This window comes from Lithobates pipiens, unplaced genomic scaffold (assembly GCF_037356315.1).
Source record: "Lithobates pipiens isolate NorthernLeopardFrog02 unplaced genomic scaffold, aLitPip1_a1.2 Scaffold_19, whole genome shotgun sequence".
Taxonomy (NCBI): domain Eukaryota; kingdom Metazoa; phylum Chordata; class Amphibia; order Anura; family Ranidae; genus Lithobates; species Lithobates pipiens.
Window position 1 is genome coordinate 54,836,788 of NW_027507764.1, and position 24,524 is coordinate 54,861,311.

At 42.5% G+C, this 24,524-nt stretch overlaps 1 protein-coding gene across 4 annotated transcripts in view; it reads right to left on the bottom strand.

Annotated features, from left to right (window-relative positions):
- Positions 1–600: 600 nt before the first annotated feature.
- Positions 601–24,524, bottom strand: part of DYNC1I1 (dynein cytoplasmic 1 intermediate chain 1) — a 792,350-nt gene continuing 768,426 nt past the window's right edge. For all 4 annotated transcript variants that reach the window (XM_077490748.1, XM_077490750.1, XM_077490749.1 and 1 more), the window contains one exon: positions 601–8,094. In XM_077490748.1, coding sequence (XP_077346874.1) covers positions 7,987–8,094 — 108 coding nt within the window. In that variant the 3' untranslated portion in view covers positions 601–7,986. The remainder of the gene's footprint in view (positions 8,095–24,524) is intronic.

Consider the following 24,524-nt stretch of genomic DNA (forward strand, 5'->3'; position numbering starts at 1 on the left):
AAACTTTCTTTGTGAAGATCCCCACAACCCCTAAATTCTGTGACGCTTAGTCACTGCTGTGTCACATATGTCATAGAGCCTGCCTTCTGAACTACAGGGGTGCTAAGAGGAGGCATTTTTGAGGGGGTGGAGTCAGGAATCACTGCTCACAGGCAGCAAGCTACCATGGGGTATGTAGTTCTTAGCGCAAAGAAGCCGTAAAGCATGCAGGAAGTTGTGAACAGATGTCCAGCCGACAGGCACCTCTCCCACTATGAAAGGAGATTTGTTTTAATGTAAGTTTATATTGGACTGTTGAAAATATTGATTGTATTGTTATAATGCTGATATAAAATGAAAGTGTGTGCTGTCACTATGGATCTCCTGTAAGCCTTTTTGTGGGCACATCTTCCATAATTCAGTTCTTCCTCTTTAAGAGCTGTGTTCTGACCAAATAGTATTGGGATAGCCAACAGCTGCTGAGCCTGACCCCTGTCAGCAAATGGGCATTCTTCTCATCACAGAGGCGGCTGGTCTGTGTATGAAGTTCCATCTTTTTTTTTTTTTTTGTGGATTTATACTTCATTTATACTTAACACAAGCAGGAAAGGGACAAATTCATGTATTTTACTTCACAACTTTATTTTGATTCAAGGGCACAAAACATAGAAATGAATTTAGAAGAAAACAGTAAAAACGCCGCAAATTCTGAAAAGCAAAAAAAAAAAAAATATTTATCTGGGGGCAGCTGTCCCCTTTTAAGTGCTGTGTTATTTTAGTGCTTTCAAGGCCGCACGTCTCCGCTACGGGCCTTGTCTTTGGAGTGATGGTGGAAAAGTTCTTCCTGTATAAAGCAATTTTTTTTTCCCCCTTTCTCATCTCTACTAATTTATGAGGGAATTTGGTTGCTATGGGCAATAAATGTTTCTTCCTTCAGACACTTTCCCAATATCACTACAAACTAGTGTCTCTATAAACTTAAAAAAAATAAAAAAAAAACATTAAAAAAAAAAATTCATCAATGTCATACGCAGAACTTAATACCAATACCTAATAAAACTATTATAAACCAGCCAGTCACACCCGCTAAACGTCATGTACAAGGCATTCCAATGAAAAGGTTCAAACACTGTGGGCCATATTTATTATACAGGATCAATTCTGAAACCAATGGTGTACTACAGAAATAAATTGGCTTAAAAAAAAAAAAAAAAAACTGTAAAAGTAATATGACCGGCTCTCCTCTTGTGGGGCATCTATTCTCTTATAAATGGGCCTCTAAAAGAATTTATAATACCATGCATGTCTGTTACTGGCCCCACCCCCATGGGGAGACATTGAAGAATTGTTAACCCGGACTAACTGTTCATCCAATGTCCAGTAACGTATTTTTTTTTGTTTAGCTTTAAATATTTTGCCCCTGAATGTGTATCTTAAACTACTCGTATATGCAGACCAATTGTTTATCTTTTTAAACATGCCCCCAGGTGTGTAGAATTTGTAGCATGACATCAATTCCCCCAGAGCATCAAAAATTGCATAATTGAAGATAAGGTTAATTAGCCAAAATGATACAAAACTCTGTTTGTTGAGAAGTAGGGAAACCATGGTGGGTGGAGCCTGTCCAATAACAAGAGACAGGTGACATCACTGCAAGGGTAATGTATCTGTCCTCATCAGGCTGATGACATCACTAAGCATGTAGTCCATCTATTCACTACAGGCTGGTGACCTCAGTGGGAGTTCATCCTATCCCTTGAAATAGTTCTCCAGTCTCGAGGAACCCCTGCTACAAATTAGAACTCTACAACTCATGATACATTAGTGTGGTCAGTGGGAAGAATGGTCCTTACACTTGTGATCATTGGGATAAATTACCTCCTTACAGATAGCTAAAAAGATCAATGGTGTCAGTGGGAACTTATTTGGGAGGCAGAAATTGCCCAATGCTGAAGGAACCCCTAGCAACCTCTGGAGGAACCCTGGTTGAGAATCACTGCACTAGAGACTGGTGACATCACTGGGAATTCATCCTATCCATTCACTAGAGCAGCCTTTCTCAGCCTTTTCAACACAGAGGAACCCTTGAAATAGTTCTCCGGTCTTGAGGAACCCCTGCTAATAATTAGAACTCTACAACTCATGATACATTAGTGTGATGGTCAGTGGGAAGAATGGTCCTTACACTTGTGGTCATTGGGAAGAATTACCTCCTTACAGATAGCTAAAAAAAAAAAAAATCAATGGTGTCAGTGGGAACTTATCTTAGAGGCAGAAATTGCACAATGCTGAAGGAACTCCTAGCAACCTCTGGAGGAACCCTGGTTGAGAATCTGGTGCCATCACTGGGAATTCATCCTATCCATTCACTACAGACTGGTGCCATCATCGGGAGTTCATCCCATCAATTCACTAGAAACTGATGACATCGCTGAGAATACAAGCTATCCATTCTCTAGAGAATGATGACATTACAGTGAATGTAGCCTATTTATTCACTACAGTCCAGTGACATCACTGATAGTGCAGCGTATTCACTCACTAGAGACCAGTTTCATCACTGAGAATGCAGCCTATCCACTCACTAGAGACTGATGAGTTCATTGAGAAGGCAGCCTATCCATTCACTAGAGACCGATGACATCACTGATAATTCAGGATTTCCAGTAACAAGAGACTGATGACATCACTGCAAAGGCAGCGTATCCGCTCACAAAAGACTGATGACATCACTGAGAATGCAGCCCATTCGTACACTTTAGACCAGTGACATTGTGTATCAATCTGCTAAAAAGTAAAATGGAACTAACATGAAAATAACACAAGTCTGCATTCTCCATTCATACCTATATTCACGCTTGTTTTGTAAATTCTACGCAAAGTGAATATAATCCTACAGTCCCTCACATGAACAGGTTTTTGGGATGAAATATAAAAATGCAGCAGAATGTATTTTGTTTTGTGCATTTTCCTTTGCAGAATGAGAAGTGTTGGGGTCTCCAGTCTGTGGGACATTAATCTTTCCTGATTAGTGACACAGAAAATCAGTTTTGGCCATTTTAAGCATTTCCTTTGTATACGCAGAAGTCTGGTGTTTCCTGTCTCCCTCCAATGAGGTGTATGAACTGTGTTTTTGTGTCTCTGGGCTGCAGGCATCATATATTATCCTAAGAAGGAAATTTCAGATCTGCAAGGTATTTTTTATTATGTTTTATGGGTCTCTCCGGTGTCATTCTTGGACCACAATCTGTTAATATAACCTTCCATGAAATCAACTGTGCCCAAACGTTTTAAAGAAATATGACTCGAATGCACGCGAGTAATGACTGTTACAATGCGCGTTCGCTCCAACGTTCTTGTACAAACGGCCTTTTGTAATTGCCTCTCAGGGTATTAGGCTGGTCTTTGCAGCAGCTTAGTAATAAGGCTTCTCTCGTTATGTTCACTGCAAAGAACCGTTTATTTTAATTATTTCAAATAGGTCCGTTTCACGAGGCAGACCGCAATACATATGACGCAGTGATGTTCCAATAGATCATCTATACAGAGTTTCAGAAACCACGTGAAATACCACATCTGAGGCCTTTGGCCTAGTCCAATTTATAGGAGGAAATCCACATCTGCACACAATCATATCTCACTCTGTATGGATTTAATAAAGCAATGCCGGGACAATGTACTGTACCTGCTCGTAAATTAGACATTGTTGTGGAGAAGGAGGCATTGGAGGGGGAGGGGTATAGGAAATAATGGCAGAACCGTTGTTAAGGCTACCTGCTACTCTAAAAAAAAAAAGCTTTTTTTTTTAATGAGCCTTCTAACGTAACTCTCTCTCTCCTTAACATCTTGACCATTACATGTCCTACACCCCACATTTCACCCTTCAGCTCTCCAGTAGCCCAATATCTTCTCTATCACCTATCCTACACCGTCCATCCTTCATCACTTGTCCTACGCCCCACATTTCCCCATCAATCTCTTCCACATCCCAATAGTCACTTGTTCTGCACCCCACAACTCTCCCACCATCTCTCACACACACCAACATTTTATCCATCACCTGCTCTACACCCCACATCTGCCCCTCCATCTCTCCCACACCCCAACATCTCATCTGTCACCTGTTCTACACTCCATGTCTATCTCCATCTCTACTGTATCGCCTTTAGCCCCTGTCATACACCCTACAACTTGTCACATGTCCTAATTTCCCATACCCCACAACTGATCCATTACTTGTCCTACACCCCAACATCTCATCCATCACCTATTCTACACCCCGCATCTCATCCAATGCCTGTTCTAAAACTCCCACATCTTCCCACCATATCTCACACTCCCAACATCTCATCCATCACCTATTCTACAGCATCTCATTTGTCACCTGTTCTACATCACCCCACATCTCCATCTCGCCCACACCCAACATCTCATCCATCATCTATTCTACACCACACATCGACCCCTTCCCATCTCTTCCACACCCTAACATTCCATCTATAACTTGTTCTACACACCACATCTTTCCCACACTTTGGTTTATCTTTTATCACCTGTCCTACACCCCACAACCCATCCCTCTTCTGTCCTATACTCTCACATCTCACCCTCCATCTTTCTTATATCCCATATCTTGTCCAGCACCGCATCTGCGCCTCTCATCTCCCACGATACTATGTCCTTGCCTACTAAACATACACTGGGACACTGTCCATGCCTTTTAGGAGTAGCAGCATTTGGAATACAAAAAGGAACCTAGACTAAAATGCAGCCTAAAGGTAGTAAAATCTTTTTCCCAGAACAATTGAAGATATGTTAAATACCTTTTTCCATAATAAAACAATTCAAATTTTATGAAGATGTAATCTAGACAAATCTTCTGTACAGTAACATATCCCTGGCATGATATCAAGATGTGAATATTAGACTACACCGTTCAGCTTTTTTCACCCCCTCCTCCTTTATCTCAGGTATTTTCCTGGAGATTCTTAAATGACAATTATAGTGATAACATTTATAGACACATACGTAAAGGTTTAAGGCGCTGAGCAGAACTGGATTTTCAGCTTTCTATTTAAGGGGAAAATCTTTTGTTTTTTTTAAGTTCCCTACAGACTTTAGATGGTGGCATACAGCCAAAAGGAAAAGATCGCTGATCAAACAAGTGCATTTTCATTGGACAAATATGTTTGTACCCACAGTGCCTTAAAGCATTCATACCCCTTTAAATTTTCCAAATTTTGTCATGTTACAACCAAAAACCTAAATATATTTTTTTATTGGGATATTATGTGATAGGTCAACACAAAGTGGCACATAATTGTGAAGTGGAAGGAAAATGATAAATGGTTTTCAACATTTTTTTCACAAATATCTGAAAAGTGTGGCGGGCATTTGTATTCAGCCCCCTTTACTCTGATACACCCTACTAAAATCTTCTGGAATCAATTGCCTTCAGAAGCCACCTAATTAGTAAATAGAGTCCACCTGTGTGTAATTTATTCTCAGCATAAATACAGGTGTTCTTTGAAGCCCTCAAAGGTTTGTTAGAGAACCTTACTGAACAAACAGCATCATAAATGCCAAGGAACACACCAGACATGTCAGGGTTAAAGTTGTGGAGAAGTTTAAAGCAGGGTTAGGTTATAAAAAAAAAAAAATCACAAGCTTTGAACATCTCACAGAGCACTGTTCAATCTATCATCCGAAAATGGAAAGAGTATGGCACAACTGCAAACTTACACAGACATGGCCATCCAACTACTTTGGTAAGCCAGACAAGGAGAGCATTAATCAGAGAAGCAGCCAAGAGACCCATGGTAACTCTGGCAGAGCTGAAGACATCCAAAGCTCAGATGGGGAGAATCTGTCCACAGGACAACTATTAGGTGTGCACGCCACAAATCTGACCTTTATGGAAGTGCGGCAAGAAGAAAGCCATAAGAAGTCCCGTTTGGTGGCAGCATCATGTTGTGGGGATGCTTTTCTTCAGCAGGGACAGGGAAGCTGGTCAGAGTTTATGGGAAGATGGATGGAGCCAAATAAAAGGCAATCTTAAGTCGCGTACATACGAGGTCCGCTGGTCTTCCCGACTGACTTTTCAGCGGAGTTCCGACAGATTTCTAAACGAACAGACTTGGCCACACATGAATGGACTAAGTCAGTTTGTTTTAAATGTGATAACATAAGACGGGACTAAAAAAGGAAGTTCAATAGCTTCCCTTGTGTCGGATTTGGTCCGTCGGACCAGCACACAGACAGTTTTCTCGATAGGAATTGAGTCCATCGGACATATTTGAAACATGTTCTATTTCTAGGTCCGTCGGATTTTTAAAATGAAAAACAATCGGATTAGCCCGCACACGATCGGATTGTCTGACGGACTGGTTCCTTTGGACCTAGTCTGCCGGAAAGTCCAGTCGTGTGTACGCGGCATTTGAAGAAAACCTGTTAGAGTTACCAAAAGACTTGAGACTGGAGCAGAGGGTCACCTTCCAGCAGGACAACGGCCCTAAACATACAGCCAGAGCTACAATAGAATGGTTTAGATCAAACCATAGTTATTTGTTGGAATGGCCCAAAGTCCAGACCTAAATCCAATTGAGAATCTATGGCAAGACTTGAAAATCGCTGTTGACAGATGCTCTCCATCCAATCTGACAGAGCTTGAGCTATTTTGCAAAGAAAAATGGGCAAAAATGTGACTCTCTAGATGTGCAAAGCTGGTAGAGACATCCCCAAAAGGACTTGCAGCTGTAATTGCAGTGAAAGGTGGTTCTACAAAGTATTGACTCAGGGGGGCGCCATACAAATGTACACCACACTTTTCACATATTTATTTCTAAAATATTTTAAAAAACATTTATTGTTTCACTTCACAATTATGTGCTACTTTGTGTTGGTCTATCACATAAAATCTCTATAAAATACATTAACGTTTTTGGTTGTTGCATGACAATATGTGGAAAATTTCAAGGGGTATGAATACTTTTTCAAGGCACTGTATAAGGGCAGACCCCCCCAGCCGGCTTATATTAGGGGAAAATAGCAATGAGGAGAGAATGTTCAACCTTACAGTCAACAAAAGCCTACAGATGCCTGTGCATGGACTCGACTCGATAACTGGTGAAAACAGGACAACTTGTATTATGTTTTAGGCCCTTCCTCTGCCCACACACTTGATAATACCATGGAAGGTCACAGAAAAACTTCCTTGTCCTGGCCTGAAAGGCTGATATTGTGAAACAGTAGGAATGAGCTCTGCTCCAAAAAATTCAATGTCCATCCCAAGCAGGGTTACCAAATGGCAAAAAAAAATTGGACTAATAAAGCATTTCCACAAACCATAGATGGTGACTGTGAAGTGCTATCAGAAAAAATACTGTTGTGTTGTCATTGTTTTTGGCTTCTACACCATTGTTCTGTGAGAGGAGAATGGTCACCTGGAAAAAGAACATATACACGTCAGGCGACATGTCGATAAGTAAGCGAGCGCAGACTTTTAGAGGCAGACCACCATAAATACTGAACTCCTAACATCTTTACATTAAAATAATATGATGAAATAAATGTTCACCTAGATTTTGTGTTGTCAATCAAGCCAACTCACTTGTACAATTGGGGCACATGTGGTGGTCTACAGAAACCCTCTGAGGTCACCTAGTTAGTAGTTAGTGCACAGCTTCCATCTAGTGAACAGAACAATGCTCTAGGATCTTTTTTTTATATATACATTAATTAGTGGCGTGCTGACTCAGATTGCACCTCATTTAATTAAAACACTGGCACCCAGTGCTATATTTGTAGACCGGGGGAACATCAGCAGACAGGAGCTTAGTGTCTGCACATTGTACAGAGGAGACAAGAGAGCCCAGCCAGTCCGTCTACTGTTGAAACAAAAGCTGCAAATGAAAGACCGTCATTTTTGAAAATTACAGTGAAAGAATGAGACACTGGAACATTCGGCTACAGGTAAACACTGTGCTTGAAGTAACGTGTGCTGAGCATTCAGGTGGACAACTCCACAGCCTCCTCCTCTCCATCTCCTCTGTTGGCACGGATCTCCACCAGTGTTCGGGCAAGGCGGCTCCATTCATCACTGTGCGGAACAGCAAACTGCAGAAAAATAAAAAGAGGAGGAATGTATTAACCCACCTTCTCATCTACATCTGTAAATAAAAGTTAACCAGTCCCTCTTGTGAATCATATTCACATGCTACAAAAGTGCCACTGAGCCATGCCAACCACGGGATTTAATAAAATTAATAAAAAAAAATGTAGATAAACCATTCTGAAAGTTTATTGCAACATATTTTCTCCCTTTGTTCCCAGTTGGGTTTTATTGTATTAGAAACATAGAAAAGTGACAACGGCAAAAGGTCAGAGTAATCCATCGAGTTTCCATTTTTATTTTTTTTCAATTTTGGGGGGGGGTTCATAAACTTTTTTGGCAGAGCATAAATCTATGTTTGTCCCAAGCATGTTTGAAACCATGTACTGTTAACTGGCTCAATACCTCTGCTAGAAATGTGTTCCAAGCATCAACTACCCATTCACTAAAATAATACATTCTAAGATTCATTATGAACTTTCCTCCAGTTATTTTGAGGTCATGTCTCCGTGTTCTTGATTTTGGTTTCATGTTGAAAAAACTGCCCTCCTGAACCTTTTTCACTGAAGTTGCAAATTATTACAAGATGGTGAAAATCTCTAATCTAATCTTTTGATCTGTTTACCAGATCTTTACTTTCTTTCTTTGACCATGCTACAGAAATTTGCTCTAAAGCCACGTTTTTGGGTTGAATGCCCCCCCTTTAATGCACTTTCTATACATTACAACAACAAAGCACTAGCCTGACACCAGTATTGCTGTATCAGTATAAATGTGTCAAAATAGTGGATTCTTTACAGGAAGTAAACATTCCAGAATGATTACCTTGGTGCAAAGATTCAGGTGGAACTAAACCCTCCTATTCTCTTATCCGCTGACGGCAGTGCTATATTGGCTTTTATTTAGATCTGCAGGTTCCATACTGCTGCACACAGGACCGACTGACACCAGCCATTTGAAAGCTGACATAACACTGACAACTATGACAGTTATAATCAGAGACATGCTTTAAATGCACCATACATTGCGCATGTGCATGTAAACGGAATGTGAATGTAAACACTGCAGAATAACAACATTGGTGTGTTGGAATAATAGCATAAGAAAGCTGCAAATGCTTACCTCTGCTCTAAGGATCTGACATCTGTGAGGTCCTTTGCTGATGCCAGCATCTTCTCCCCTACTTCTTCTGCAGGGTCTTCGGCCATCTTAATTGAGAAGCACAGGATGATGTAACTCTTGGGCATGAGTTCATCCATCTCAGCTGACATGCACCGTCAGATAGACTTGTGCAGTTAGTTTTGGTCCAAATATAAATTCAGACACACTTTTGGTTAATTGAAAATTCGGGTTATCCAAATTTCCAAATGAATTTAGTTGAAATTTGTTTAGTTTCCTTTTGTATATTCATTTTCAAATGAATCCTACATTTGCAGAACACTTCAAGCACATTTGAAAATTGATCGTCTAACCAAATTCTATTTGAGGAGTAGCTGGTTGCTAAGGAGCGGGCAGGCAAGCCAGCGCCACGTCCTTAACAACCGCTGACTCATCAGCTTTTTTTTTTTTTACACATAATTAGAATCAGTCGATCATTTTTCGATCGTTACAAATTCGAATCGTTCTGAAAATCTGGAATTCGTTAGAAAATTAATTAAAAACAAATTCTGGAACAAATCAACAAAACGAAATTGATGACGTAAGGAATCTATTTGAACTTAAACAGATTTTTCCGTTCTGCACGTCTGCATGCTAATGTGGGGCAGGTGAGATTTGTTTCAGGATAGGATCTTTTACAGCCAAGGAAGCTGCCATCTAAGCTTCTGTTCGATCTGCAGTTGCCATGGCGCTGCACGTATGATAAATTATGACATCACCCATTTGATAATGTGACAGTTTGGTTGAGGGAAAAATAAACCGTTGGCTATCATTCACAGCATGCCTTGTCCACTCAAAAATCTAAGCTCTTCTTTTTATTTTTAATTTGTTTACAGATAAAAACTTCATACATGAACCACTTCAATACCGGGCCTATTCTGGCACTTCTCTCCTGCATGTAAAAATCATCATTTTTTTTTTTTTTGCTAGAAAATGACTCAAAACCCCCAAACATTATATATGTTTTTTTTAGCAGACACCCTAGGGCAGGGGTGGCCAACCAGACGAAGACCAAGAGCCACATTTTTTACTGAGTTACCGCAAAGAGCCACATCATACGCATGGGCACACATGAACATCACCCCATCCCTTCCTCATACACACATACTTTCACACACACACTGCACACACTGTTTTAACACTACAAAGATCACAGGCCAGTCATTTTCATCAAGTCAGTAATCTTCCTTTGAAAGTACATCCATGTGACAGAAGACAGCAGCTCATCTAATTTCCAAAATACAAATTGTCTTACAAACAGTGAACTGGTCAGGATAACAATAAACAGTTAATGGGTCTTCTAGCCTGAACTAGCAGTAAATTCTTCCAAAAAACATCACAGAAAGCATGCAGCACACACAGAGCTCTGGATAAATAAGTGAAAAGAAGCCGAAATGGTTAACAGCCAGCCGTGTGTCACACTATCAACAGACAGAGAATGTGCTGAGCAGATCTTATCAGTGTTCAGGTGAAACAGTTATTAAAAAAAAAAAAAAAAAAAAGTACAGAGCAAGACAGAGGGAGGACAGATCAGTAACCTGCACACTTGTGGTCATACCTTTTTGTATCTCATCGGCTTCAGATACAGCGTGTTTCTCCTTCCTCTGCCCCCCTTCAGCCTCACTCCAGCGCCTATGTATTCAAATGTGGCGGGCTGGGGACACTACATGCTGATTGGCTGATGATGTGTGGGAGAAGCGGAGGAGTGCAGAGACTCGGGCTGCCTGTCACTAAACCAGCCCACTGAACCATCGGCCCAGCCCGAACGCAAGAGCCGCAGGAAACCGATCAAAGAGCCGCATGCGGCTCGAGAGCCGTGGGTTGGCCACCCCTGCCCTAGGGAATAAAATGGCGGTCATTGCAACTTGTTATCTTGCACGGTATTTGCGCAATAATTTTTCAAATGCCTTTTTTTTTGGAAAAAACTATTTCATGAATTAAAAAAATAGCAAAACAGTAAAGTTAGCCCAATTTTTTTGTATGTGAAAGATGATGTTGCGCAGAGTAAATAGATTCCAAACATGTCACGCTTTAAAATTGCACACACTCATGGAATGGCGCCAAACTTCGGTAGTTAAAAATCTCCACAGGCGACGCTTTGAACATTTTTACAGGTTTCCAATTTAGAGTTACAGAGGAGGTCTAGTGCTAGAAGTGTTGCACACACTCTAATGCACGCAGTGATACCCCACGTGTCGTTTGAATGGCGTTTATATATGTGGGTGGGACTTGCGCATGTGTTCGCTTCTGAACGTGACGGGCATTTTAAATTTATTTTTATTTTTTATTTAAATAAATTTTTTTATTTTGACACTTTTTTTTTTTACTTTTTTTTTTTATCACTTTTATTGCTATTACAAGGAATGTAAACATCCCTTGTAATAGGAATGGTGTGTGACAGGTCCTCTTTATGGAGAGATGTGAGGTCAATAAGACCCCACATCTCTCCTCCAGGCTGGAAAGCATGAGATCGAGAAAAAAAATTCACACATCTCATGCTGACAGCCGCGATCACGGCTTTGTTTACTTCCGGGAACCCGAGCGTGACGTCATAACGTCACACCCAGGCCTTTGACAGTCATAGAGATGACTAGTGACCATCTGGTCACCGGTAATCTCTATCGTCGTCAGGCGACGGCTGATTCCTTCTCCGTAAATCAGGTCGTCAGGCCCCCCCAATGGCATGGGAGAGCCCGGAGAAGCACTGGATGGCGGCGGGAGTGGAGGGAGTCCCCTGCCGTCGCCAATAAGAATGATCAAGCAGTGGAACTGCCGCTATGATCATTATTATCGTGCACAGAATCGCCAGCTGGAAAGAATGATATCTGAATGATGCCTGTAGCTGCAAGCATCATTCCGATATCCCTGCACAAAGTCAAGAATGTCATATGATGACCTAAGGTATTGAAGTGGTTAACGTCTTCACATGAAACCTTCCCTGATGCGTTTCACAACTGCTGGCTTGCCCACAAGGATAGGGACTTACCCTATCGCCTGCCCTTGTGAGCAAGCCAGCAGTTTGGAGTGCAGCTTATATTTACTTTTGCCTGAGAGTGGAGACGGGCTGCAGTTGTCAGCCCCCTGGTTCTTCTGTATGGGTTGAAAGGAGCAAGTCCTTAGCTGAGCCATGGGTTTGGGTATGTTTTAGGAAACAGTAAATTATTGGGCTTAGTTCTGCTTTACATTTTTATAATAAAGAGAGGCCACAGAAGGGAACATACACCCTGAAATGCAGACCATTCCTGGTAGGCAGTAACCCCATGACCCCAGTGCTGTGACGACAATTTGCTGATCCTCTGAGTGTAAACTTTCCCACATAACGCAATTGGAGTAATCATTCACCAAGAGATAATTATGCCAATTTAATTGTAAATTTCTCAAACTATAAAATTATGGTTTAGAATAGAGATTTTATTTTAAGTAAAACAAATCACAATTCTGAGTTGTAATTTACTATTATGGGTTTAGAATGGCAAACTGCTTATCAGAATCTCATTGCTGGTATAGAAAAATAAGCTTTTGTTAAGAGCCTTTGTAAATTATTTCAATAAAATATCAGTAAGTCAATAGAAGGAAAGCTCTACTTAAATTAATCCCTTCAGATCGGCGCTATAGCCAAATGATGGCTACAGCGTGGACCTACTTTTCTGGGAGGCCGTCAATAGATGTCCTCCTCTTTGCACGCTCCTCGCGCGCTCCCTGCAGGGCATGCGCTGTGTTCACCAAGTCAATGAAACTCAGATGATCACAGATTGGAGTAAGGGGGGCTGGTCCTTACCAGGTGATCAGCTGTCAGACAATGACAGCAGCTGATCACATGATGTAAACAGAAGATCGGTAATTGTTTTTTTCCTCCAAAAAAAAAGCTAAATCACCAGCTTCTGTTCAAGGGACATTGGTCCAGAAGAGGAAGATGCACAGCCATCTCATCTGTGCCCACTAGTGCCACCTGCCAGTGCCCATGGTGCCACCTATCAATGCCCACCAGTGGTGCCAATCAGTACTGCCTATCAGTGCCCACCAATGCCACCTATCAGTGCCGCTTTATCAGTGCAGCCTCATCAGCCTACCTCAATGAAGGAGAAAAATTACCAGTTTGCAAAATTTAATAACAAAATATAAAATGGTTTTGTATTTATTTTTATTTTTTTATTTGGTCTTAAATTATTTAAATAAAAAACTCAGAGGTTATCAAATACCACCAAAAGAAAGCTCTATATGTGGGGGGGGGGGAATGATAAAAATTTAATTTGGGTACAGTGTTGTATGACCGCGCAATTGTCGTTCAAAGAGTGACAGCGCTAAAAGCTGAAAATTGGTCTGGGCAGGAGGGGGATTTAAGTGCCCAGTAAGCAAGTGGTTAAACACTGATATTTCTAAATGGTACTCACATTTTGTGATTTAATGTAATTAAAATGCATTTCAGTCTGCAGCCAATAAGATCTAACATGGGCAAATATTGACAGTAAACCCTTCCCCTGCAATAAAGCTCTGGGTGAAAAGCGTCGCTGAAAGTTTTGCCATTTGTTTGTATCGTTGGTTAGAGGACGCACTGTAAACCTTCTCTGCCATTGTGCTTTTGCTGAGTGTCCTGTACCTTTAAGGAGGAGTGGGCTCCCTTCAGGCCTATGCCCTTAATCTATACATTACTATATATGTGCTCCAACTTGGGAGACTCTCAAAATGCATAGAGTTAAGGCTGCAGATAATACTGGGGTTCCGTGATGTGGCCTCTGCAGCTTACACATGTATTTGCTATTAAGGAATCCTGCCATTATGATTCTGGCAAAAACACTTTAACATAGACCTAACGTTGGATATATTTTTTCATGTTAAAGTGGGTAGTAAAGTCCACTTTGTTATATTTGCCCACAGTTGAGCCTATTAAGACTAATAAGGCTTGTTGTTGTTTAGTTGTGTCTGACTCTTTGTGACCTCATGGACCATAGTGCACCAGGCTTTTCTGTCCTCCACTGCTTCCCGGAGTTTGCCTAACTTCATGTTCATTGTTTTGATGATGCTATCTATCAATCTTGTTTTCTGTCGCTCTCTTCTCCAAATAACAATAATAAAAATTATTCAATAATGTAATCAAATCAAAAACACTGAAATTTGCTCAGTAGCAGAATTGTCGCTGTCATTACTTTTCAGTATTTGATGACGGATCTCCCCACAAATCGCTATCCCTCAATTCTGCGAGTGATTCTAATTTATTATCCCTGTTTTCTAGCTGGTCTAAAATAATTTTTGATGTAAAGGGACAGTTTTGGTTGCTATGGACAATCTCCAGTTTCCAGGCATAAACAACAGTTTTTATAATATAAAACTGCATGCAGGACACTGGGCAGACCACTAGGGACAAAGGGGGTGTGAAATAATTACATACAGCAATGTAATCTGTAAGATTACATTATACTGTATGTAATGTGTGTGTTTCACTTTTTGAATTTGGCGCCGATCTCCGTCCCCGTGCGTCGCAACGCTCACAGGGAACGGAGCCCGGCTCTGTGACAGATCGAGCGAGACACGGCTCGCTCGTACAGCGCGGGGACATCGCTGGATACAGGGGAGAAGGTAAGTAAGCGTCCTGGATCCAGCGATGCGGTCCCGAGTCTGGCTCGGGGTTACCGCATTTGGTATAAAAATTCCACCCCGAGCCAGACTCGGGAATACCGTCAGGGGGGTTAATTCTTCGCCATTCAGTCTTCCTTTGTCGGTAGGATGATGTCTCTGCTTTTGATAATGTTGTCTAGGTTTGCCATTGCTTTCCTCCCAAGAAGCAAGTGTCTCTTAATTTCATGGCTACAGTCACCATCTGCCGTGATCTTGGAGCCTAGGAAGATAAAAATCCATCACTGTTTGCATTTCTTCTATTTTGCCAAGGAGTAATGGGACTGGTTGCCATGATCTTAGTTTCTTAATGTTCAACTTCAGGCCAGCTTTTGGGCTCTCCTCTTTCACCTTCATTAAGAGACTCTGTAGTTCTTCTTCACTTTCTGGCATTAGTCTGGTATCATCTGCATATCTATTTCTTGCAATATTTGTCACATATTCTTGTGATCCACATAATCAAAGGCTTTACTGTAATCAATAAAGCAGAAGTAAACATTCTTCTGTAACTCCTTTGCTTTCTCCATGATCCAGCGAATGTTGGCAATTTGATCTCTAGTTCCTCTGCCTCTTCGAAATCCAGCTTGTACTTGTGGTAATAAGGCTTAATAATAAGGCTTCCATGTAGCTAAAATTAAACCTGCACTGTTCAGGAGACATTCACTCTGAATGCAGCCGCTGATGTCAGTGACGCATGCGCTCTGAAAGTCCGGCATACCGTGCCAAAACTTCAGAGCTTCTTACCAGAATCGAGGGCTCCTGTGCATACCTGAAGAAAAGACAGAACAAGATGTCAGCCCTCTCAGCGGTGACCAGGCGCCCGGTCTAAGCTTAGTATTTCATAATGTGCTAGTATGTGATGCATACTAGCACATTATGCAATTGTCTTGCCGTTCTTTATCTTTTTTTTTTTTTTTACAGCAGTTTGCAATTGCATTAAGTGCTACTAGTAGTAATAGTAACACTTCCAGGTATTCCAGGTAAAAACGACTTCACAATACTACCTCTGACAATGTCGTCATCTGCATCTGAAGGGCCACTATTTCTTCCTGGACTGGGATGCCAGTTTAGAGATGATTTAGGACTGGTACATACTACTAGTTTACACACTACTGGTCCAAGGAGTTGAATGGAAATAACTCAGACGGAGCTGCTGTACTAATAATCCGTACTTAGTACAGCTATTTCCCCTGCTGTTCTATTGTGTTCTGACAGGGGGATGCCCCCCACAGTGTCCACCGGGACCCGCTAAGCAAGAACAGCGATCTCTGTCTTCTTACAGTACAAGATCCCCCCCCCCCCCCCCCACACACACACACACACACACACACACACACACACACACACACACACACACACACACACACACACACACACACACACACACACACACACACACACACACACACACACACTTAGAAAGCACTCCACAGGGTCCCATTTAACCCTTTCATCAACCCCAATGTTAATCCCTTCCCTGCCAGTGTCAGTAGAGTGACGGTGCATATTTTTTTAGCACTGGTCACTGTATTAGTGTCACTGGTCGCAAAGAAAGAGTCTTGATTTGTCCGCCGCAGTGTTGACGAATAATTTTTTTTTATTGGATGTGTTTTTATAGCAAAGTAAAAAGTTTTTTTGGTTTATAGCAGAGGTGATCACATACCACCAAATGAAAGCTCTATTTGTGGGGGAAAAAAAACCCATTAATTTTATTTGGGTACAGCGTTGCACAACCGCGCAATTGTCAGTTAAAGTAACGCAGTATCGTAAAGCAAAAAATGGGTTGGTCGTGAAGGGTAAACTTTCTGGAGCTGAAGTGGTTAATGGATAGCCAGCAGGTGAACTGCAAGTCGAAGGGAAATTTCACAGCAGTGAAGGATGACTCAAAGGTAAGTATAACTTTACCCATCATGCATATGTAGCGGCCATTACTTAATGGGCTTACCAGTTACCTTCTCTTGGCCTGCTCTTCCACATCTAGGGGTTCCCAGGGTTGATACCCAACGACTCGAACACTGACACAGATGAAGTCCTCTTTAAAAGGTTTATTTTGCAGCAAGAACTTTCACATAACACAGTCCCTTAGGGAACAGAGGGCACCGGTGAAGAACTCCGGCACCTTGAACTGCAGGTTTAGCAAAGTCTCTAATTCCACCCAGAGAGTAGCCACTCAGCTGGGTACTTCAAGGCTGAACAGATCTCTATCCAGAGAACATGGCAGTCAGCACGTTGACTCAAAACTCAAACAATCAACTAAAGGTGAATAGGAACCTCTTTCCACCATACCTGGAACATTTCCCGCTCCCTCAATGGTACTGGAAAAGTGTGAATTTGACCATGTCCTTCCCAACTCAGTAACCAGGCACTTCTCATGATGCCACTTGTCGGCCCTCCTCTGAAGAGTCCTCCCCCGGTCACTTCCACGAGCTGAGGTGTACCTACAAGCCGAGAGCACACCCGGACACTTTGAATCCTCCCTCTGAGACCCGGGAACAGACGGGTCCCTACCCCAGACCAAGCAGGTCTATCAGGGGCCACTGACAGGAACATGTTGCGGGATGTTGAACACCCCGTGACCAGGACCCCTCACGGGGCTACCCCGGTCCTGGAACCAGAACAGACCACAAGGGTCTCACAAACACCTCAGGATCCTGAACACGTGACCCACACCCCCTTAAGTACCCCTTCCCAGACTCCTCAGCGGGCCCCTACACTCCCACTGATTGGCTCAGAGAAGGCTGATACCTAAGGATCCAACCAGACCTGGTTCTGGTATGTCATGTGCACCTCACATGACCAGCCAGAACTTTCAGACACAGCCTGGCTAGACTGGTGTTAGGCCTACCTACATAATTAACCCTCAGAACCTTTATTGTTCTGAGGCAAAAACTAAATTTACATGCGTATGACATTTTGGTCCCAAATGTCATCCGTTACACATACATAACCAAAAAGTTCAAGAAGAGCGTGTCCCTGAATTTTTCAGAGTTTATAGTTTGTTTCCTACAGTGACATCCTGGGGGTTATTTACAAAAGGCAAATCCACTTTGAACTGCAAGTGCACTTGGAAGTGCAGTCGCTCTAAAACTAAGGGGTAGATCTGAAATGAGGGGAAGCTCTGCTGATTTTATCATCCAATCATGTGCAAGATAAAATGCTGTTTTTTATTTTCCTTGCATGTCCCCCTCGGATCTACAGCGACTGCACTTCCAAGTGCACTTTCAGTGCAAAGTGGATTTTCCTTTAGTAAATACCCCCCCATGTATTTGTTTTAATGGAAATAAGAAAGTGGCCATAAATTAACTTTGAAAAAATCTAAAGCACAAATGCAGGTGGTTCACACAAAAATGTGTGAGATCACATTTTCTGATACATGGTATTGTGTTGTATATAATAATTAGTATAAATGAATATGATGATCATGGAAAGGGACGATCACTACATGTAAGGTACAATAACCTGACAGTAGCCAATCTGATTTCACATTACTAAAACCCAATCAGTGATACAGGAACTCTAAAGCCCCATACATACTATACGATTTTCTGCTGATTTTTTCCTTCAGATTTACCAAAACAATAAAATATGAGGTCAAATCTCAGGAGTTTCAATTTGTATGCAATCAGACAGGCCCTTGCACTAGATGGTTTTGGTAAATCTGAAGACAAAAATCTGCAGAAAATCTGATAGACCACTTTAACACTGAAGCGCTTTTCAGGCGCTTTCACGCTAAAAACAGCCCCTTAAAAAGCTCATGAAAACTTATTTCCATTAAAATCAATGAACACTTTCACACTGGGGCAGTGTGCTGGGAGGGCTGTGGAAAACTCCCCTCTCCATTGAAATGAATGGAAAGCTCTTCAAAAGCGCCTGAAAAGCTCTTCAAAAGCGCTCAGTGTTTTTACTGGCAGTTTAGAAGCGCCTCGGTGTGAAAGAGGCCTTAGTGTGTATGGGGCTTTTAGTGGTGGCTCGGAGTTCCTGCACATTGCTCTTTGCCTGAACACTTTCATGCATAATGTGTCCGATTAACAGCAACAGATAATGTTTTGCAGGTCATAAATCTGATTTTACAGAGTAAATCCACAAAGCTCTCAATATTTCTGTAAACCAGGACCAAACGTCAGCACTTCCCCCCCTCCAGTTAACCCCTAACCTCTTGGAAGCTTTCGCTCCTACCGAGTGACTTGGATTGTAGTTTTGGTCTTCACGGTTAAATCCCTTGTAATTCAAAAATTAATCCTCTTTTTACAGCTTGTTATGTAATAAAACATTTCCCGTTTCATTCTAGAATGTCGTAAAGCCGAGCCAACCTTGTAAAGCAAAGCTCTAAAGCAAATTATGGGAAAATGTTATGATGCCGCCTTATTAATGTTTACTGTCTGTTTTTTTTTTTTATGTTAACACTTTCCGATGATGATGGTTAGGAGCTCAATCAATGCTTGTAAGTGTATATTCATTTGCTAATACATTTGTATTACGAAGAGTTCACTAGGTTGCACAATATGGCACTTTCGAATAAGTACGAAAAAAAAAAAGAAGCTTTTTATGGTGTCCTATCGACTCTAAAAGGTGCCTACAGGATACCCATGACTAAGCTTCAGAGGGTGGAGCAAAACGTGTTGGGGACGTGGCCTGGTCAGAGTCCATGCTGAGGTTGCCACTCTCATCACCTCTCAGATGTGCGCCTATCAGTGATCACCCCTTTTCTATTTGGTGCCTACAGGATCCCCAGTCCAATGAAGGATCATTCTTCTTATGCCGCGTACACACGACCGGACTTTTCGTCGGACTAGGTCCAACGGTCTTCCCAACGGACTTTCTGAATGAAACAGACTTGGCCACACACGGCCGGACTAAGTCCGTTCGAAAGTCCGTTTATTTTGAATGTGGTGACGTAAACGGGACTAACCAAGGAAGTTCAATAGCCAATAGCTGCCCTTGCGTCATATTTTGTCCGTCGGACCAGCACACAGACGAACGGTTTTCCCGATTTTTAGTCCATCGGACTCGAGTCCGTTGCATAGATTTTAAACATGTTTTATTTCTAGGTCCGTCTGACTTTTAGGGAAAAAAAGTTTGCTGGAGCCCATTCACAATCTAATTGTCCAACGCATTCCGGTCCACCAGACCAAGTCTGCCAGAAAGTCCGATCATGTGTACGCGGCATCAGGTGATGGTTTAAGCTTCCTGTGATGGAGTACTAAAAGGCTTCATGTACACTAGCAGCTTCTAAACTTGAGTTTAGGAGCTTTTAGCCTTTTTTTTTTTTTTCCAAAGCTCCTAAACTCAACTCCATAAAAACCTATATGTCCATGTACACAGGCTTTTAGCAGAGTTTTGGAGCTGCTGTGGTTAGATGAGGTTCAACCTCCCTCTCCTAAACGTGGAAGAATCACGTTCAGGATAGGAAAGATTTTTGCCGCCGGCTGCGGTTTTGCGCTTTCTTGCAGCCGTGGTAAATGACAGCCAAGTGTACATGAGGCCTTACCCAGCGCCACCCAATTTTTGTGAAAAACAATCATTCTTGGGCAGGAATCATCCAGTCCGCTCCTTGGGCAGGGGATGCCTGCGGCATTTGGAAGGGTCTATGGACCTGCGGACCTTTAGGGCCGGTTCACACAGCGAGGCGAGGCGACACGGCTCGCCTCGCCTCGCTCCCGCAAGTCGCCCCCATTCAGTACTATGGAACCGTTCTGAGAGGAGCGACTCGAGTCGCTCCGACTCAGAAAAAAGGTTCCTGTACTACTTCGGGGCGACTTCGGGGGCGACTTGCATTGACTTCTATACAGAAGTCCTCTGCAAGTCGCCGCTGAGCTCCCCGCAGGTCGCGGCGAGGTAAGTCGGAGACGCCTCGCCGCGCCTCGCTGTGTGAACCGGCCCTAAAGCTGGGTACACACTATGAGAAAATTGGAAGAAAAATTTAATTCTATGCATTAAGATAAATAAACTTTTGTGTGCAACAGCCTCCCCAGCACCCCCTAATACTTACCCCACTTCAATCCAGCGATGTTGCACAAGAGACTCGGCTGCCTAGGACTCTCGCTCCTGATCGCCTGAGACACACAGCAGGTGCCACTGGCTCCTGTTGCTGTTAATCAAAGTCAGTAAGTCAATGAGAAGAGAAAGGGGTGCCCCCATAGCAAGCTGCTTGCTGTGGGGACAGGAGGGAGGAACGCAGACGAGGGACCCAAGAAGAGGATCCGGGCTTCTCTGTGCAAAACCATTACACAGAGCAGGTGACTGCGACATGTTTGCTGTTTTTAAACAACAAAAAACAAGGCTTTACATAGTTACATAGTAGGTGAGGTTGAAAAAAGACACAAGTCCATCAAGTCCAACCTATGTGTGTAAATATATGTCAGTATTACATTGTATATCCCTGTATGTTGCGGTCGTTTAGGTGTTTATCTAACAGTTTCTTGAAACTATCAATGCTCCCCGCTGAGACCTCCGCCTGTGGAAGGGAATTCCACATCCTTTCCGCTCTTACAGTAAAGATCCCTCTATGTAGTTTAAGGTAAAACCTCTTTTCTTCTAATTTTAATGAGTGGCCACGAGTCTTGATAAACTCCCTTTTGCGAAAAAAGTACGGTATTTGTATATTGAAATCATATCCCCTCTCAAGCGTCTCTTCTCCAGAGAGAATAGGTTCAGTGCTCGCAACCTTTCCTCATAACTAATATCCTCCAGACCCCTTAGTACCACTGTACATCCTCTTTCCCCCCCTCCTCTGCCACATTTGGCATGTAGTTGGGAGGTGGGGGGAAAGCAGGTACTTAGTTTTGACAGGTACCCACTCCCACTTCCACTCGGATAGCCTAAGGGGAAGTTCCGCCCCCTCTCTTCACCCGCAGTCTTCTGGGACATTTCAGAAGGCTGCGGAACCATTTACAAATTGCAGTGCGGCTCGCGCATGCGCAGTAGGAAGCCAGCTGTGAAGACGCAAGCTGTCACAGTCGGCTTCCCACACTAAAGATGTCAGCACCAGGAACCTGGAGACTAGCGAAGAACTAGCCTGGGGGAGCTGCTGACTTTCAATTCTTTTCTCCCCTGTGAAGAACCTCTTAGTAAAGAGCATGCTGCAGTTATCCTTTAATCTGTTAGTCACTTATGAAAAGCCCATCTAAATCTTACTAGCCCATTTAACACAAACTGCCAATGCTGCAGTCATACACACAGTGCAAGATGGAGTGTAGCCACCCTAAGCCCCCCCATTCACACTGAATCTGACGTTTAAATTATGGGACTTCACTTAAAGTCGCACAGGTTTCAAAGCCGCGGTTCAGTGTGACTTCAGGTGAGACTTGGCTGACATCTGTGCGACTTCATGCCCAGAATGTCTATGCAAGGCGCACCTGAAATGACAAAAATAGCGCAGAAACCTTTTTTTTTTCCCCAATTGGTGCAGCACCGCAAAGAGTCGCACCGATTTGAACAGTTCCATTACTGACAATAGGGTGCGATTTGGACCTGTCATGACAAGTCGCAATGGTGTAAACGGGGGGGGGGGGGGGGGGCTTAGACCCAAAGTGTGTTACCGTCTGGATCACCAGGTGAAAATGAAAGAAAACTGCATGAAAAAAACAAACCAAATGCAGCCACCACTCCTAAGGCCTGGTAAACTGCAATATAGAATTTTTTTTGGGGGGGAGGGAGTTAGAAAGGCAAATATGTTAAAACACAACTTACCATCATCCACATATCCATTTCATCCTACCGGCTATAGAAAGCCAGATAATCTAACTTGATCCATCTAACCAATGTCATCTCCTCTCCGCCATGATCAAATTGCCGTTTCTGTGACTCTATAGCATGCTGAGATCATCAATGCAATTCACGCATCATTAAATGTCTTTGAGCTTTACAGGGCCTGTCTAACGCACTTCAGCGTGCAGCCAAGATATATTATGCCTGGCCAGAATGCCAGCACTGAGTCACCCCTTTCTCTATGATGTCATATGAGTGCAGGTTTCGCTCGGTGACACAGTGTGGCTCTACAGCTGGCCCTGGGAGTCTGGAGAGCATCAGAAGGGCTCAGGAAGGGACGTTATTAGCAAATGCCCCCATTATTTCTGCACTCCGGAGTGCGATTAGTCACAGGCAAAGAGGGAGAAAATAAGAAGGATGGATCGTGTAAAGTCAGGCAATGGATGAGACAGGACAGATATTTATAGAGCAGGGAGTGGCAGATATCACCCATGCCAGTAATTGCAGGCTTTACCCTCTATAATTATGAAACATTTTTGGCACTGACAGTTCACCGGCTCGCATGGATCCAGTTTACACTGTCGTCTTGACGACCGCTCGTTGACTTGGACTGATGGCTTCTGCCTGCCAATGTCAGAATGACGACAGGTTATCTGATGTGCGTTAATGGAAAAGCCCAAATGGAAATGTATGTACAACCTCCATCCTCTGGGCTCATCCGAGTATGGATATGATAACCGCGCTCTCGCAAAATGCCGCAACTGCCATTCGGCCAGCAATGAAAAACAGAAAATAAATGTTATATCAAATGAGAAAAAAATACATCATTTGGATCTTCAAGCACGCTCAGACAAGTCCACTTGGTAAAGCCATGTAAAGGACTTGTGAAGAAGGCAGCCACGATATGAGAGCCTGCAAAATTACATGTTTCCATGGCAACCAAAACAGCAAGTGGCAGTTGTATCTTTGGTGCATTGTGCAAGGCTGCTATATGAATGGCCTTAAAGAATGGTTTGCCTTTTTATAGCTTCTATAAATATCTGCTGATCCCGTCTTATGATTCCCCGCTTAGCTGTGTCATTGTGGTCACACCCAACTTTCGGACTCCTACTGCTTTCCATGGTTACAGAACAAAATGGTCACCGGAAGCGCAGTAACCTGTTATGCCGCGTACACACGACCGGACTTTTCGACGGACTAGGTCTGACGGTCTTCCCGACGGACTTTGGGCGGAGTTCCGATGGACTTTCTGAATGAACGGACTTGTCTACACACAAGCACACCAAAGTCCGACAGATTTGAAAGTTATGACGTACGACCGGACTAGAATAAGGAAGGTCATAGCCTGTAGCCAATAGCTGCCTTTGCGTCGGTTTTTGTCCATCGGACTAGCATACACACAATCTATTTCTGAAGTCCATCAGATTTTTGGACAGCAAAGGTCCGATGGAGCCCACACACAATCGAATTGTCCGACGGATTCGTTTATAATAAGCACTTTTGGATACAGATTACTGCCACACTGTGCACTTTAAGAGCGATATATTTTGCTTTTGTTGGACATTAATTATTTGTGGATTTATACTAATATATATATATATATATATATTTTATATAATTTAATTTGCTTTGCCTTTTATAAATAGTTGATCATTTACAGCCCCAATGCTGCTTATTTAGTGGACTAAGTGTATGCACTACTTTCACTTTGTGATTGTACGTTGAATACTAGCACTTTAATATTTATTTTCCAGCACGGGGCTCATTATTACCCACATTCTTGGATTTATTTCCTATTATTTTTTTATGCATCACATATTCTTTTATGGGATACATTTCTATGTCAGGAACAGTTTTATTTGTTTATATTTAAGTTTCATTATCGCTTAATTATATTTTGTCTGCTATTTCATTTATTTCATTTATGGCAATTGACCCCCCCCCCCTCTTTAGGATCAGG